This window comes from Nicotiana tomentosiformis, chromosome 8 (genome assembly GCF_000390325.3).
Source record: "Nicotiana tomentosiformis chromosome 8, ASM39032v3, whole genome shotgun sequence".
NCBI classification, from domain to species: Eukaryota; Viridiplantae; Streptophyta; class Magnoliopsida; order Solanales; family Solanaceae; genus Nicotiana; species Nicotiana tomentosiformis.
The window spans coordinates 25,674,560-25,691,741 of NC_090819.1; the positions used below are offsets into that span (position 1 = coordinate 25,674,560).

Below are 17,182 nucleotides of genomic sequence, written 5' to 3' on the forward strand. Positions count from 1 at the left end.
ATTGTATGCCTATGTATATGCCTTCTCCCCATTCTAATTGCTTTAATTTTTTTCTTATATTTTTTTTTATGTTTTTCATTCTTTGCTTCTGTATATTCATTTTCTCTATTCATATCGCTTTGTTTTTTTATTGCTTTATTTTTTATTCTCCGTTCTAATATATATTTCATTGTATGCCTATGTATATGTCTTCTCCCCATTCAAATATATATATATATATATATATATATATATATATATATATATATATATATATATTATTTTTAAATGTTTTTCATTCTTAGCTTCTGTATATTTCTTTTCTCTATTCATATCGCTTTGTTTCTTATTCTCTGTTCTGATATATATTTCATTGAATGGATATGTATATGGCTTCTCCCCATTCTAATCGCATTATCTTTTTGCTTATATATTTTTTTATGTTTTTCATTCTTTGCTTCTGTATATTCTTTTTCTCTATTCATATCGCTTTGTTTCTTATTCTCTGTTCTGATATGTGTTTCATCTTATGCCTATGTATATGACTTCTCCCCATTCTAATGACTTTATTTTTTAGCATATTTTTTATGTTTTTCATTCTTTGCTTCTGTATATTCCTTCTCTATTCTTATTGCTTTGTTTCTTGTTCTTTGTTCTGATCCTTCTCTCAAACTGGAAGGATTCCACACGTAAAAATGCTTCAAAAAGAAGGTCCAAATTAATGGTTTGAAAGTAAAAAGTTCAGGGTGGAGATAGCTATGATCAATGGCAAATAAAAGAAGAAGCAAAGCCACCATAATAAGCCAAGTGGCATAATGATAAATGTAAATTTTTAGGACAAAGCTCTAAAAAAAGTTGAAGTTTTAAAATGATTTATAATTAAAAAACAAAAATAAGAAAAATAAAGTAACTTGATGTTTGAGAAAATACAAAAATATTGCATAAAGTTTAGGGGTTGAGTTAGAACTGTAATGTAACGACCCGACCGATCATTTTGAGAATTAGCATCATGTTCGGTGGCTTAAGGTCTAGACGCAACTTCGTATTATGTATTAGGACTTGCGTCTGTTGTCGAGTTCTGTTTTCGGATGATTCAGGATCAATTTGGAAGAAAGATTCTTGTTTTAGAAGATTAAGCGATAAGAGTTGACCGAAATTTGACTTTTGTGTAGACGTGTAATGACCCGGCTAGTCGTTTTGAGAGTATTAGTCGCGAACTCCTATTTATTGCTCCCACTATTTTATTTTTGGGTTTTTGTGACTTGCCGGGAGGATTTATTTTTGGATTCGGAGTGAAATGGGACACATAGTCCCTAAAATGGAAGTTTAAGTCGAAGGAATTGACCGTAGTTTGAACTGTGTGAAGACGGCTCCGGAATGGAGTTTCAGCGGTTCCAATAGCTCTGTAGGATAATTTTGGTCTTAGGAGTGTGCCCGGGTGTTGATTCGGACGTCTGTAGATCATTTTAGCGTCAATTGGCGAAAGTTGGAAAATTTGATGATTTTTGGAAAGTTTGACCGGGAGTGGTGATGACGTCCAAATACACTACTAAAAAGTAAATGGACATGGTCGTATGCAATATAATTTACCCAACTATGAGTCGGGGTCGAATCCCACAGAGAACAATATGTAGGCGATTAGGCGTGTAAGAGAATTATCACTTATTATGCTAAGCCAAACACTTAGAAATGGTTGAGAAAATATTTATAACTAATTGCGAAAATATAATCTAGCCTAGAAAACAAGTACAATGATCAATGGCTACAAGCATGGATGCATCGGGATTTACACTCAAGTAACGATCCAATGTATTTCATGATTTTACAAATATGAGCGAGTTTATGTTAATTAGCCATTGGTAATAATTCTATATTAGCTTCTTCCAAAGACTAACAAGACTTCCTAATTGAATTATCCCTAAAACAATTAAGAGATTAAGCACACCCGGATATGGCTACAAGTAGTTCAATCCTATCCCTAGGTAGAATCTATAAAGTGGGGGTTAAAGCCTCAAGTTCTTGTTAATTAATCTTTTCCAACTCCAAATTATTCCTCATACGGTGCCATCTGAATGCTGGACCGATAACTGTTAATGTAAGCAAACTCCGCAACCCAAAATTAATTCGAAGTTAATGGGCGAGTCCTAGGGTTAGCTAATCCATTTGAAAACATTAAGGAACAAGAATAATTAAAGAAACAATAATTCACTTCATAATAAATAAAAATCGTTCAATACATAAGCACAACAAGATATTTAATCCACACTTTAAATATGAATATTTCCATAAACAAGATTTAAGTGTTGGAAAAAATACTACACACTTAAATATTCAATACAAAGCAAGAAAATAAAGAAATGGGCATAAATGAGTAAGAAATTCTCAACCAAAAGTTTCAAATCTTCAAGACCCAAGTGTGTGTGCAAGAACCCTAACTCCAAACCTTGTCTTCTCTAGTCTAAGAACTGAAAAATAAGCCAAAGATCTGTTTCCAATAAGCTAGGTCGTGTTTCCAATAAGCTTGGTCAGGAAGCCCGAGAATGTCATTAATCTGCTCAGTCCCAAACCTCACTGTTTTGCCCTTTATGGTGAGTTGTGGGTCGGTGAAGTTTGTACTCTTAAGATTAGCATAAAATTCACGAACCCACTCCTCATTGGCTTTGCACGGAGTAGGCATGAAGCACGACCAGTCGGAGGCTTATAGACGGCCATAGAATTCTGGAAGTAGCTCGGCCAATTTCTTCTCGGCGATCCCCTTTTCAAGCACGATCTTTTTTGTGAGAAGGCTGTCATAATATCGTCGATGACAGTCAACTGATATGAAGCGTGAGTTATCATTCTTTTCCTCCACAGCCTCCTCCTCAATTTCATGATCAAGCGGAGCATTTTCATTCATGTTCGAGTCCATTTTAGCTCAAAGTACCTTAAAAAAATCAAAACAATGTTAGTCGGGCAGTAGAATCATGTTAAGCAATTCAAAACAATGCAATTAGGCCAAAGAATCAAGTCGAACGGGCCCCGGAAGCTCCAGTTGCAAAGCTACTGGGATTGCAAAATCTTCCCAGTTTCCGCACCTGCGGAAAAACATCGCAGTTGCGATCCTGCTTCTGCGGGTTTCCTTTCGCTTCTGCAGTTTTGCCCAACTGACCAGAAATCGATCCTGCGGAACTTTCAACGCAGGTGCGAGGCCATATCTGTGGCATGTTTTTTTGCTTCTGCGATGTTCATCAGAGGGTTCAAAAGCCCAAAAGTTTTCGACTCTTTTCACTTCTAAGTATGATTTTAGCACATAATTTATACTCAAGAATTCTAAATTAGTGCACTATATGGTCCTATGACTGTATTAAACCTGATTTTGTGGTATTTAGCAAACAATTTTCTTTTGGAAAATTCATTGAACACATTGAAAGCAGTGAGAAATTATGCTTCTTTACACAAATTGGGTACTCAGACTTCCCCTGAAGTTATTTGTAATCATCTACAACACACACAAGCACACTCTCAACCAATTTCCCTTACTCCTAAAACTAATAGTAATTATAAAAAAACAAATTTAAATAAAAACGGGACTGTAGAAAAGATGGGATGAAGAAGAAGAAGAAGAAGAAGAAAGGAGAAGTAGAAGAGATGAGTAGATGAGGGGACTAAGAACCATACTTGCGTGTCTTGTGTGTGAGAATTCGAGTGTGAGCAGATGGTGTGAGAGATGAGAGGAGTTTGAATTTGGGGAAAAAAGTTAGAGTATACCTGATGAAATGAGGGCTTAAATCTGCCCGATTTTTGCACCTGCGGCTAAGGAAGCACTCCTTCGAAGCCACTTCTGCACTTAAGCTACCGCACATGCGCATGTTGCACATCTGCGCCTAGATTTCAGCTTCTGCGTGAGCGCACCTGCGTGATTGTGTCCGCAGGTGCGGTTGCACTAGACTTCAGCTGGACAGTTCTGGGCAGCCACTGTTTTGGCTTGTTCCAACACCTCAAACCCCTTAATTCAACTCTAAAAATTCTGAAACTTTGCAGATTAGTCAAAAATAACATAATAAACTATTCTAAAAAAGAAAATTTCAAAAATGACTAAAAATTTTAAAAATGATGGGTTGCCTCCCACCAAGCACCGCATTTAATGTCGTGGCACGACACGGATCAACTTTACCACTTTTCTCGCCACTTGGACGATATGAATTGGGCACCTAACTTGGAATCAAGTTTGTGACCACGAGCGGTGGGGGGTGGTAAGTAGATGATCAAGTCAAACTTTAATTTCTTCATTTTGCATTTCTTGGCTTTCATGTGAGGAATATCATTTTGCCTTCTTGTTCCCTCAAATTGTAAGATGTATGACCTTTGCCTTTCCTCCTCGTAATCCCTCATTGACTCGTGTAGTTCAATTCCCATATCACCACACCATTCCAATGTTAAAAAATGCATGGAATGTGACATCAAACCTCCAAATTGTAATTCTTCCCGGATTTTGACGTCCTCTTTTTCCCCCGGACTAGAGTTAATCTCAACCATATTTTCAATTACACCGGTTGACTCTAATTCTATATTTTTCTTGGTATCACTAACAAGCATGGAGTCGGTTAGCGGGTGTTCAATTTTTGATTCCTCAAAATAAAACTCACTTTCTTCCTCGATGTCGGTCTCTTCTTGATCTCTTTCCACACTCTCAAGTTGGTGGGCATAGTGAGCCTCAACCAATATTTTCATTCGATCTTCCAAAGTGCGGATATTCTCATCATTTTGAGTCAAGACTTGTTACAAGTCCTCGAGTGCCAAGTTGTGCTTCTCCTCATTTTCAAGAATGGACTCCAGCATGAACATCATTTTCTCATTTTGAGCATTTGATAGTTCTTCTTGATTTTGATCAAGTGCCAAAGAAGGATTTTCGGCTCCAACCTCTAAGGAAGCATTCGAGAGTGCTTCAAGCACTTCTCCCATTTGTAAGTGCGACCTTTCAAGCGCCAAATCATTTTGGAGGCTATTTTCCAAAAGCTCCTCCAAGGCATTTTGCTCTTTGTGTCCTCCTTCAAGTAGGCATTCTAACATGAGCTTGAACTCTCCATTTTTACCATGCTCAATTTCTTCCACTTCCATATCCCTAAAATTTTCATCACAAAAAGTAGAATCATCATAGCGGGGGATTGGGGAAGGGAAGGACAAATAAGCACAATGATCCCAATGACCATTTGACGACCACACTTATCACAAACACTTCATTCATGGGTTTGGCATTGTGCGCACAATCCGTCCCTAGGAGAATTTAAATAATTTGTCCACGAGTGTGATCCTCCACAATAAGGACAAGGGTCATCAAAGTATGAACAACTATCATCCGATCAATTTTCATTATATGATGCCATTTATTTTTTCAAAACTAAGAAAATAAACAAGAAAACAAATAAGAAGATAAACAAAGATAAAAAACATAATTACACAAATATTCACAAGTCTGGACCAAAGCACTTACGCTTACTTCTCAAACAACCTAAATACGCCAAATTGTTCTCCGGCAACAGCGCCAATTTTGATGACGTCCAAATCCACTACTAAAAAGTAAATGGACATGGTCGTATGCAATAAATGGACATGGTCGTATGCAATATACTCATTTAAGGACGAACGTTTGTTTTATGATGGGGAGGATATAACTATCCGACTAGTCGTTTTGAGAGTATTAGTCCCGAATCCCTATTTATTGCTTCCACTATTTCATTTTTGGGTTTTTGTGACTTGTCGGGAGGATTTATTTTTGGATTCGGAGTGAAATGAGACACATAGTCCCTAAAATAGAAGTTTAATTTGTAGGAATTGCATAGGTTGAACTGTGTGAAGACAGCTCCGAAATGGAGTTTCGGCAATTCCAATAGCTCCATAGGGTGACTTTGGTGTTAAGAGCGTGCCCGGATGGTGACTTGGAGGTTTTAGGTCATTTTAGCGTCAATTGGCGAAAGTTGGAAAATTGGATGATTTTTGGGTAGTTTGACTGGGAGTGGACCTTTTGATATCGGGGTCGGTTTCTGATTCCGGAAGTTGGAGTAGGTCTGTAATGTCAATTATGACTTGTGTGAAAAATTTGAGGTCAATCAGACTTGATTTGATAGGTATCGACATCGAATGTAGAAGTTTGAAGTTTTAAAGTTCATTAGGCTTGAATCGATGTGCAATTCACATTTTTAGCGTTGTTTGATGTGATTTAAAGGCTCGACTAAGTTAGTATGATATTTTAGGACTTATTGATGTAATTGTTTGAGGTCCTGGGGGCCTCCGGTGAGTTTCGTATAGTTAACGGATCGAAATCGGACTTAGAGCAAAGCTGGGATTTTCTGCCTTCTGGTGCAATCGCACATGCAAAACTATTCTCGCAAGTGCGCTGCCACAGGTGCGGCTGGCAAAGTGCAGAAGCGGATTTGGGGCTTGTCTTGGGGCTGTGTCACAGGTGCGTGAAGCTTTCCGCATCTGTGAGCCCGCGGGTGCAAGGCAACAGAAGTAGACCTCTTGGCCACAGAAGCGAAAGAAGCCGCAGAAGCGGGGAGGACCTCGCATCTGCGAGACCGCATATGTGGTTAAGTTTCCACAGAAGCGGAAGTGCTGGCAGAACACTTAAACACAAGGGTTTGCGATTTTGCTTTATTTTAAACATTTTGAGCTCGGGGTCTTGGCAATGTTTGAGAGCATTTTCAAGGGATTTCTTGGGGTAAGCCTCTTGTACTCATTTTTTATCAATAATCTTGTTTCCCCATTGAATTTCCCACCTAGTTTGTGTGTATTTAAGGTGAAATTTGGGAGTTTGAGGCTAGGGATTTGAAGAGCTTAATTTGGGGATTTGAGTGGCAACTTGGTATTAGATTTTGGTAAAATTGGTATGTTTGGACTCGTGGTCGAATGTGTGTTCGTATTTTGTGACTTTTACCCAATTCCGAGATATGGGCCCGGGTCGACTTTTTGGGGCGATTTTTCAATTCTTTGCTAAAGTAGTAGTTCCATTATTTAAATTAGTTTCTTGTAGTTGTATTTATAGTGTGTAATTGCTTTTGGCTAGATTTGGGCCGTTCAGAGTCAAAAAATCGAGAGAAAGGTATCCTTATCGATTGATTGAGCGAGATTTGGGTAAGTGGCTTGTCTAACCTTGTGGGGGGGGGGGGGGGGAACCTCCCTTAGGATTTGGTACTGTGATAACAATTTGTGTTATGTGAGCGCCGTGTACGCGAGGTGATGAGTGTGTACACAGGCTAAATGTGGAAATTCTGGTTCTTTCTAAGTAGTCTTCTTTTAAATTCCTTAACTGAGTTGCCTTAGCATGTGTAGCTGTTGTGTTTAGCCTAGTATCGCATTTCTACGTATCTTAACTTTTACTTGAAATTTGTGCAACATGCTTAGTTAAATTATTTGCCTTTGTGATCTTGTATTCAGTCTTTAACTGTATGATTCCTTGCTGTAAATTTGTTGTCCCATAGGTTATGAGTTGGATATTTACTTTTTGGACTATGAGGCAGTACTTCGGGAGATCTCCATATTGCATATTTATTTTTGGGACTACGAGGTGGTACCTCGGAAGATCCCCTATTGCATATTTACTTTTGGGACTACGAGGCGGTACCTCGGGAGATCCCCCTGTTGCATATTTACTTTTGGGACTACGAGACGGTACCTCGGGAGACCCCCCTGTTATGTATTTACATTTGGGACTACGAGGTGATGCCTCGAGAGCGCCCTGTTATTTACCTCTATTTGTTATGCTGTTACCTTTTTGTAATTTCTCGTTGTTCATTTCTTAGTCATTTCATTGTATTATTATATTATCTGCCTCATTTCCTTTTATTCCAGTAGGGCCCTGACCTCGCCTCATCACTATTCTACCGAGGTTAGGTTTGGCACTTACTGGGTACTGTTGTGGTATACTCATGCTACACTTCTGCACATCTTTTGTGCAGATCCAGGTTCTTCCTACCATGCCAGATACCACTGAGCTGGACCGTACGTGAAAACTTCAAGATATATCTGCCAACGCCCAGAGTCCCCCTCTATCCTTATTATGTTATTTTCCTTATTCTCTTTAGACTCTGATGTATAGAGATACTTAGTATTTTCTCTTAGAAGCTTGTGACTTATTTCTACCGAGTTTCTGGGAGTTGTAATTATTTGAATCATAGTTTCTATTTATATATCATGTGTTGAGATTTGAGTCCAGTTTTATATTCAGTTATTCCGCAAATTGTTAGGCTTACCTAGTCTTAAAGACTAGGTGACATCACGACATCCTACGGATGGAAATTGGGGTTGTGACAAGACGACTCTGAAATGGTATTTTGATGATTTCAGTTGCTTCGTATGGTGATTTTCGACTTAGGCGTGCGTCCGGATTTGGAGGTCTGTATGATAAGTTGAAGCATTTTGGCAAAAATTGAAAAGTCAAAGTTTTGGAAGGTTGAGAGGTTTGACCGGGAGTTGACTCGGTTGATATTGGGCTCAGATTGCAATTCTAAGAGTTGGATTAGCTATGTTATGTCATTTGGGACGTGCATAAAAAATTTGAGGTTATTCCGGATTGATTTGATATGTTTCGGGACGAGTTTGGAAGTTGGAAGATTTGGAAATTCATAAGTTCGATTCGATGTGTGATTCATAGTTTTGACGTTGTTTGAGGTGATTTAAGGCCTCGAACAGGTCCGTATTATGTTTTAGTACTTCTTGGTATATTCGTACGGGGTCTCGAGGGGCTTGGGTGAGTTTTAGATAGGTTTAGGTTGTGTTGCGCTTGTTTTTATAATTCGACATCGTTTCTTCAAGTATTTATGGTACCACATTAAGAAAATGAGCTCCAAATTCAGTTTTTTATTAAAGCATTAGATCCGTATTGTTATTACGGATCCATAGCAAAAATAATCATCGTATTCGGACATCGTATGAGAGAGTTATGCCTATTTCCGTGTCGGGAAAGACTGCTGGTTTCTGGTGTAGTATCCCATGGCTTGCAAATGCGAACATTTGATGGCATTTGCCACTTCTGCCATGTTCCAGTTCGCATTTGCGAATATTTTATCGCAATTGCAACTTTTTCCAGCCTTGTTCTTGTTCGCAATTGCGAAGGCTTCTTCGCTTTTGCAATTGCGAGGGTTTGCAATTGCGAACCCTCGATCGCAAATGCAATATCTCCAACTTGTTTTAGCTGTGTAATTCGGGTTTTTGCGTTATTTTTGATATTTTTTAACCCTAGGTCAGAGAGTGGGCAATTTTGAGGGAGAAATTTCATCTACAATCGTTGGGTAAGTGTCCTTGTTCAATTTCTATATATATTTCAGGATTATATTTGAGTTTTAACATCAAAATAGTGAGAATCAAAGTGAAAAATTGCGAATTTTGTCTAAATTTCGAAAATATGAAATTTCTTGATTTGAGAGTCGAATTGGACTCCGACTTGAAACCAAATCACGTATTTGAACTCGTAGGGATATGGGTAGTCGAAATCTACCCCTCGTCTCGGATTTTGACCGGACAAGTCCGGGGTTGACTTTTGTTGACCCTTTAGAAATTATATAAAGATCATAGCTTTGTTAATTGAAACTGTTTTCTCTTGCATTGTTTGATGTATTTAAGTCGTCTTATACTAGATTGAGCCAAGCAGAGGTGAATTTGTAAAGAAAAAGCTAATTTGAGTATTGATCTAGCTTTTTTGAGGTAAGTATCTTGCCTAACTTTGTGTGGGGGAACTACCCCTTAGGATTTGAGTCATTTGTGCTAATTGTGTCATGTGAAGGCCGTATATGTGAGGTGACGAGTACGTACTCAAGCTTAATTGTGGAAATTTGACCGTTTAGGGCTCTTAGGTTCTTATGTTCATTAGATATAAAGTTGTTTTGTCATATTAAATCCTCCATTTACTAAATCCATTGGAATTAAGTGATTCATGTTCTAACCCTTATTGGCAATTAAATTCTTGTGTGCCTTAACTTAAGTTGTTGCCTCTTTTATTGTCATATTATCTCTTCCGTAATTGCTTAACCCTGATTGAAGTTATCATTATCTCTTCCGTAATTGCTTAAACTTAATTGAAGTTATTAGTATCTCTTCTGTAATTGCTTAACCTTAATTGAAATTACTATTATCTCTTCCGTAATTCCTTAGCCTTAATTGAAGTTTGTTATCCCTTTCATTGTTGACGTATTCTTATTTGGGGTCATTGATTCATGCTATTTCTCTTATCGTCGAATTGTACTTTTGTGGAATCATTGTTACACATTATCTCTCCCTTGTTGAGACCATTATTCCCTGATGTGTCTTTCTTTGTGAGCTTGTTCTTCCGTTTCTTTGTGTTCTGAAGTTCTTGTGTTGATTTACTTGCTGTATTCTCGTGTTATGGTTGTTGTTGCTATTGTACCATGTGTTTTTGAGTCGAGGGCTATGCGTGATTGTGGTATTCAAACTGTTTTGAGGAAATATTGTGGCAAATGGGCACATGTTGTGAAAGTCATTTTATTGTATTGTTATGTTTTGGCACATATGGTAGTATTGTGAGGATTGTCAGGGTGTTCGCACGTGAGTGGTCCGTATTTTTTTTTTATATATAAATTTTTCCAGTGATCTGGGTGTAGTTGTATTCATGATAAAGAGAACAAGAGGGAGACTTGACCTTACCTCAAAATTACAACACACGGACAAGCAATTGTCCTTCAAGAAAAGGATGGCCTTAAAGCATACATTAATTATTCAGCCATCCCATCAACTAAAAAGGGCTAACTAACAAAGAAATTAGCCTTGTCGTATTTTTGCCTAATAGTAGGCATCTGAAATTTGTCCAACCTAAAGGGGCCCTTCACACCTCTATGAAGGTCTTCGAAGGTGTAATAGAATGAGCCTTGTTGACTATTTTTGGCACTTTTTGCTAGATAATCCGCAACACTATTAGCCTCCCTAAAACAATGACTTACTTTGACATTAGCTTGATTCAATATTTGAGAGATGTCCATGATAATATGAAGCAACTTGTAATTGTTGGCTTGTTTGTCAATAATCATCTGAATGACTTCCAAGGAATCAAGTTCTAATGTGAAATCGTTATAGCCATTCTGCATGCACCATTCTACACCCATTTTAGTTGCTTGTGCTTCTGCTATGATATTGTTACTATATTTGGCTGGCTAAGAAAAGGCCATTATCATGTTACCCTTACAATCTCTTAGTATACCTCCCAACCTTGCATTATTTGTTGATGAGGTATAACTTCCATCAGTGTTCAATTTGAGTGTACCAGGCTTTGGCATCTCCCAACACACTATTGTGCTTCTGAGAAAAGGTTGTAGCTTGAACATTTTGTTGCAAAAATTGACCCATGGTAATGTCATATTAACTTTAGGGAAGGCTTTCTTAATAGCTGCATGGATCATCCAACTTATTTGTTGATTCAATTTAAACACGTTAAACTTTTTTTGATCCCCATAATTACAAGCATACCACTGTTTCCATAACTCCCAACATACTATGATTAGGACAATCTGTAAAACCACCCTATGAACTGCATTGGCTGATTTTTCTTTCCACCAGGAGTTTATATTTGATCTGATGGTTCTATATTGAAAAGATATGCCCATGGGACCTCCAAAATTGCTCCACACCTTCTTAGCTGCCTCTCATTCCACAAAGACATGCTCCATGGATTCATTTACTGGATTGATACTACAACTGCAAGTGGATATGTTTTGCCTTCCAAATTTGTTGAGAACTTCATCAAATGGAAGTTTGTTTTGCCATTGTCTCCAGGTAAAAAATGATACTTTGAAGGGTATGTTATGGTGCCATATATTGCTCAAGTACTGGTTCTTTTCCTTGATACTTCTTATCATATTCCATGTGGATTTGTTGGTATACTTACCTATGTTTGTAAGGTCCCATATAACTTGGTCTTTACGGTTTTGTTTCCCTATATGAATAGGAAGGATCTGTTGAACCAAATGGTTAGGGAGTACTTCCCTTAACTTGCATGTATTCCAGTTCCCTTCAGTTATGAAAGAGCTCACCATTATTTTGGCTCTTTTGGCACTTTTTGCAGCTTCGTTGACTTTATAGAACAATGGACCCTCACATGTCCAGTTATCCCACAAAAAGCTAATATTGCCTAAGTTAACTTGCCAAATCATATGGGGTTCTGCCTTCTTTCTTGCTGAGTCATTCTTTTCCATAAGTGTGAGTCTCCGGATGCCCATTGCTTAGCAACTGGGTGAGCTCTAATACAATATTTGTGCTTCAGAAAGTTAGCTAGAAGAGAAGGTTTTAATCTAAACATCCACCATCTCTTAATAGCTAATGTTTCCTTATACCAATACCTCCTTCTTCTAATGGATAGCACAAATTTATCCATGAACTCCAATGGTATTTTTTTAGTGTCTCCACTGGATCCCCAAAAAAAGTTGGCAAAGTGTTTCTCCAGAAGTTTAAAAATTTCTTTTGGCGGTACTAATGCATTGAGGTTGTATGTTGGTAATGATTGAAGAACATATTTGATGAGGACTATCCTTCCTCCATGTGAAAGCATTTTTCATTGCCACCCATTAAGTCTTTTCACCACTTTGCTGACCATGGGGTCAAAAAATTCTCTTCTTTTCCTTCCTACATAAACTGGACATCCTAAATAGATAAATGGAAATTCCTTTTTCATGAATCCAGTGCATGCTCTAAGTCTGTTAATTCTTGTAGCAGAGGTCTTTGGGTAGTGAGAAAGTAACTCTTTTTATTGTTAACTTTCTGTCCATAACTATGTTCATATCTTCTAATCTACTTCATGATCAATTTGATAGATTTGCGATTTTCACTGCTAAAAATAATAATATCATCTGCATAAGCCAAATGATTAATTAGTGGGCCATTATAAGGCACAGTAAAAGGAATAAAAATTTAATTCGAATTAAACATATTTAGAGATCTAGTTAAGACTTCTGCAGCAATAATAAAGAGTGAGGGTGACAAAGGATCTCCCTGTTTAAGACCCTGTGAAGAAGTAAAGAAATCAGCTCTTGATCCATTGATAATGATTGAGTACCACACTCCTAAAATAAGATTAACCACCATATTAGTCCATAAGTCAGAAAATCCAAATTTCTTTAAAACATCCATGATAAAGTCCCATGACATTCTATCATAAGTTGTTTCCATATCTAATTTTATAACAATATTCCCTCCCTCCCCCCCCTCCCCTGTTGGTTTTTGAAATAGAATGAATTATCTCTTGAGCCAATTGAATATTTTCAGTTATCAATCTATCTTTAACAAATCCACTTTGATTTTCAGAAATAATGTTAGTCAGGAGAGGGTTTAGTCTAATGGATAAGATTTTAGAAATTATTTTGTTTGTGAAGTTTGAAAGGCTAATGGGTCTAAAATCAGAAAAGCTGGATGGTGTATCAATTTTAGGAATAAGAACCAAATAAGTATGGGAATAAAACTTAGTTAGTCTTTTTTTCTCAAAATAATCCATAACAAGTGCCGTAATATCCCCCTTAATTATATCCCAACAATAGTGAAAAAAGGTCCCATTGTAACCATTCGGGCCAGTACTGCTGTCTGCACTAAGGCTAAAAATAGCAACTTTGATTTCTTCCTCAGTAGGCATGCCTGTTAATTTGTCATTCTCTTCTTCTTGAATACAATGAGGAATACAGTCCAAGATGGAGTTATTGAAAGCAGGTTTTGGCAGATTAAAGATAACTTCAAAATATTTCACAGCTTCCCTAGCTATCTTCTCTTCTCCTTGAATCCATTTTTCCTTTCTATTTTTAATTTTGTGGAGTTGCAATCTCCTTCTCTTTTCTCTGAGGATGCTATGGAAGTAATTGGTGTTGGCATCTCCCTCCTCAAACCATTTACTCTGTGATTTCTGCTTGAGTAGAGATTCTTGCAAACTTAACCAGCTTACATACTCTGCATGAACTTTATTTGCCTCAGTTCTCCCCTGCTCAGTATTGTTGGTTATATCCAACTCTTCTAGTTCTCGTACCTTATCTTCCCATTTAGAAATCTACTCGTATATATCCCCAATCTCCTCCCTGACCACTTACTCAGCCTCTTAGCAAGAAGTTTCAGTTTAGACTACATCCTCCACATAGAGTTTCCCTTAATATGAATGCTCCAGGTCTCCTTCACTATGTCAAAGAAACCTGGTTGATTAGTCCAGAAGTTCATAAGTAGAGGTCTGTGGTCTGATCCAGTCCTCACTAAATGTCTAATTATGTTGCTTTGAAATGTCATAGCCCACATGTCATTAATAAACACCATGTCTAGTCTCTTCCACACTCTCTTCCTTGGTCTTCTATTATTGCACCAAGTGAATTTTGATCCACTGAAGCCAAGATCTGTCACTCCACAATTGTCCATACAGTTAATAAATTTCAGGCTTTTATATATTCTGTGGGTCTTGCCACCCAACTTTTCTTCAGAATCCGTAATTACATTAAAATCTCCCTCGATACACCAAGGACCATCAATAGAGTGACACATTCCTTTCAAACTATACCATAAATCACTTCTCTCCAATATAGTACATTTGGCATATACTGAAGTGACGAAGATCCCATAGTTATTACTATTATTATTGAGCTTAATGGTAATTTGTTGATTTTCAATGACGAGAACATCTGATTGATAGTTATGATTCCACAAACACCAAATCTTACCATTGTCGTTGGCAATGCAAGATTGGTATCCTAGAAACTTCCTGTAACCCTCTATTTTGTCCTTTATTACAAAGGGCTCAAAGATAGCTACAAATTGAGTGTTGTTGATACTAATCAGATTTTTAAGCCTATAAATGGCTTTCTTATATCTAACCCCTCTAATATTCCAGAAGATTGCTTTAATCATGGATAACATGGAGGTTAGTATCTTCTTTTTGCTTCCTTTTTTGGGAAAGAGCTCCTTTATTTATCTGTTTTTTTCAGTTCTTCTGCTTCTGCTTCTGCTTCTTCCTCTACCCGCTGATGATAGAGAATCTTGGTCGCTCTCTTTTCTCGGATTTGGTAAAATTGTATTTTCTTGATTGGTCTTCATATGCTCCCGACTAGTAGTAGCTGGAAGTTGTCTGTTGTGTTCACCAATATCTTCTTTTTTGCTGTTGATTTCTAGCTTATCCTGCCTCATGTTCAGTTCCACCACCAGATTAATTCATTCTTGTTCAATAATATAAGTTGGGAGGCTAGAAGAACTGGAGTACTGATCTCCATTTTCTTCACTTCCAGTTGATCTTAGTGGTTCATTCTTCCATGTACCAATGGCAGTGTCTGCTTCCTTTTGATTTTCATCCATATCACCATCACCATTGGTCTTGGTTTCAGTCTGCTTCTCCCTTTCATTGACAGCATTGGACCTAGTCTCGTCTTCATGTTCTTCATTAGTTTCTGCTACTACTTCCTTGCTACAAGCCGTTACTGAAGTATCTTCTCTCATTACCAATTCCTCCCCTTCTTTAATAATCTGACTTTGTTCCTTTGATGATGAGGTATATGAATTCTTTTGAGAATTCTTAGTAGCAACTTTTGAGGTCTTCATAGTACTTTCCTGTGATAAGACTGGCTTGAAGAGAACTTTTCTCTTCTTTTTTTTGGCATTTTCTTGGATGTATTTTTTTTCTTCTTGTTACTCCCTACTCTCTATGCCACAGATGGTATCTCTTTGTTCATGTTTTCTTCATTTCCAACCTTTTGTCTTTCATTGTACTTGTGTTATTTCCTTTCTTCTTTGTTTTCCTGTTGTAACTTCTCCACATTAACATCGTCAATCTGCACATTACTTTTCTCCTTAATCTGACCCCTTTCACCTTCTTTGTTTTTTGTTTTCTCATTCTGCTGGCTCTTTTTTTCCTCTTTAGACTTTCCTAGTTGCTTGCCCCTTTCTCTTTCCTCTAGTGATTCCTTACTTCCTTGTTCCTCTACTATATTTTTTCCTTTATCTTTTTCATCTCCCTCTGAATGTTTCTCAATTTTTCTACATTGTAAGATAGAGTGGCCAAGGAGTTTACAATGTCTACAGTATTTAGGTACATTTTCATATTCTAGCTTTTGTGTAAACCCATTCAAATGACTTTGTTCATCCTCTGAACCAACCCATACGGAATTAAGCTTTGGTTTAGTAAGATCCACTTCTACTCTAACTTTTGCCATACTTGGCCTTGTCTGATAATCTGTGACAATATCCAAAGATAGAGGTGTACCAATCGGACCTACAATTTGCTTGACATAGTGCCAGGTGTGATAATGAAAAGGAAGTTCAGGAAGAAGAACCCACACAAGTACTATGGGAGAATCTACGTCCGGTTTGAAGTCCGGTGTCCATTTTTCTAGCCTAATAATTTGACCCTCAATCTCAATTGACCTCTTAAACCACACTAATTTAAAATCATCTTCGTTAGTGAAGTCAAGAAATACGGTGCGGTAATCATATACTCTAATTTTGACATTACCTTTTACAGAGATCTTCTCAGCAAATTTGGAGCGAATTTTCTCAATTTGTGGATGAGTTCTAAGGAATTTACCCACAATTGTGAGTCTACATTCCTCCTCCATAATGCCATAGTAATTTCTAGCTTTAAAAATTATCGCTGGCATAACATTATGTGTCGAGAATCGAGCTTTAACCGAAGGGTCCCCCAGTCGATTTGAGCTAAGGCTCACAGTAGAAGAAGCTTTCAAGGATACTGCATAGTTGGATTTGGCAGGGATTTCGTAATGAGTTGATATTCTCCATGTTGGAGGCTTCGTTATCTCTGACGGACGTGCCAGATTAGTGCCTGCCGGCATCCCCATGAGACGGTGCATGTGCACCAAGCGCCCTCAGAAAGGGATAATAAGTTACCGTTGATCAATTAACGAGAAGATGTACGGAGATAGTTTTTCCTTCTTTAACAAGTGTCTTGGCCTATTTGTAAATTCTCCCGTGTTGTTGTTATTATTCATATTTGCACATGCGGCGTGACAAGGCAGGCTATATATGTGGGTTTGCGCATGTGGCGAGATAAGGTGAAAATATTATTGTGCGCATGCGGCGAGACAAGGTGGATATTTACTTGATTATTGCGCACATGGTGAGACAATGTGGGCTATGTAGGGGAATGATTCGTGATGACTTGTAATGGCTTGGGGGCATTTTTATGGTTGATATTTGTGTAGTTGTGTGTCTATCTTGTGCGAGTTATATCGTGTACATTTTGGGGTGATCGTTT

General features: G+C 37.7%; 2 protein-coding genes across 2 annotated transcripts; both read right to left on the reverse strand.

Moving 5' to 3' along the window:
- Positions 1–12,867: 12,867 nt before the first annotated feature.
- On the reverse strand, positions 12,868–14,829 carry LOC138897210 (uncharacterized). The gene is made up of 3 exons (XM_070183172.1): positions 14,242–14,829; positions 13,528–13,921; positions 12,868–13,019 (listed from the first exon to the last, which is right to left on the reverse strand). The coding sequence occupies exons 1-3, from the start codon at positions 14,827–14,829 to the stop codon at positions 12,868–12,870; spliced, it is 1,134 nt and encodes a 377-aa protein (XP_070039273.1).
- An 857-nt stretch (positions 14,830–15,686) lies between these two features.
- LOC138897211 (uncharacterized) lies at positions 15,687–16,760 on the reverse strand. The gene has a single exon (XM_070183173.1). It carries the CDS (start codon positions 16,758–16,760, stop codon positions 15,687–15,689), a length of 1,074 nt encoding a protein of 357 aa, XP_070039274.1.
- Between the last annotated feature and the right edge of the window lie 422 nt (positions 16,761–17,182).

Bases quoted from the DNA above. Each gene is read 5' to 3' on its own strand.
- LOC138897210 (XM_070183172.1), bottom strand. From the start codon at position 14,829: ATGATTAAAGCAATCTTCTGGAATATTAGAGGGGTTAGATATAAGAAA. The intron at 13,922-14,241 runs GTGTTTATTAAT...AATACTGAGCAG, and splicing joins TGTGGAAGAGACTAGACATG to GGGAGAACTGAGGCAAATAA. The intron at 13,020-13,527 runs GTACTGGCCCGA...ATCTTATTTTAG, and splicing joins TAGCCTTAGTGCAGACAGCA to GAGTGTGGTACTCAATCATT.
- LOC138897211 (XM_070183173.1), bottom strand. From the start codon at position 16,760: ATGCCGGCAGGCACTAATCTGGCACGTCCGTCAGAGATAACGAAGCCT.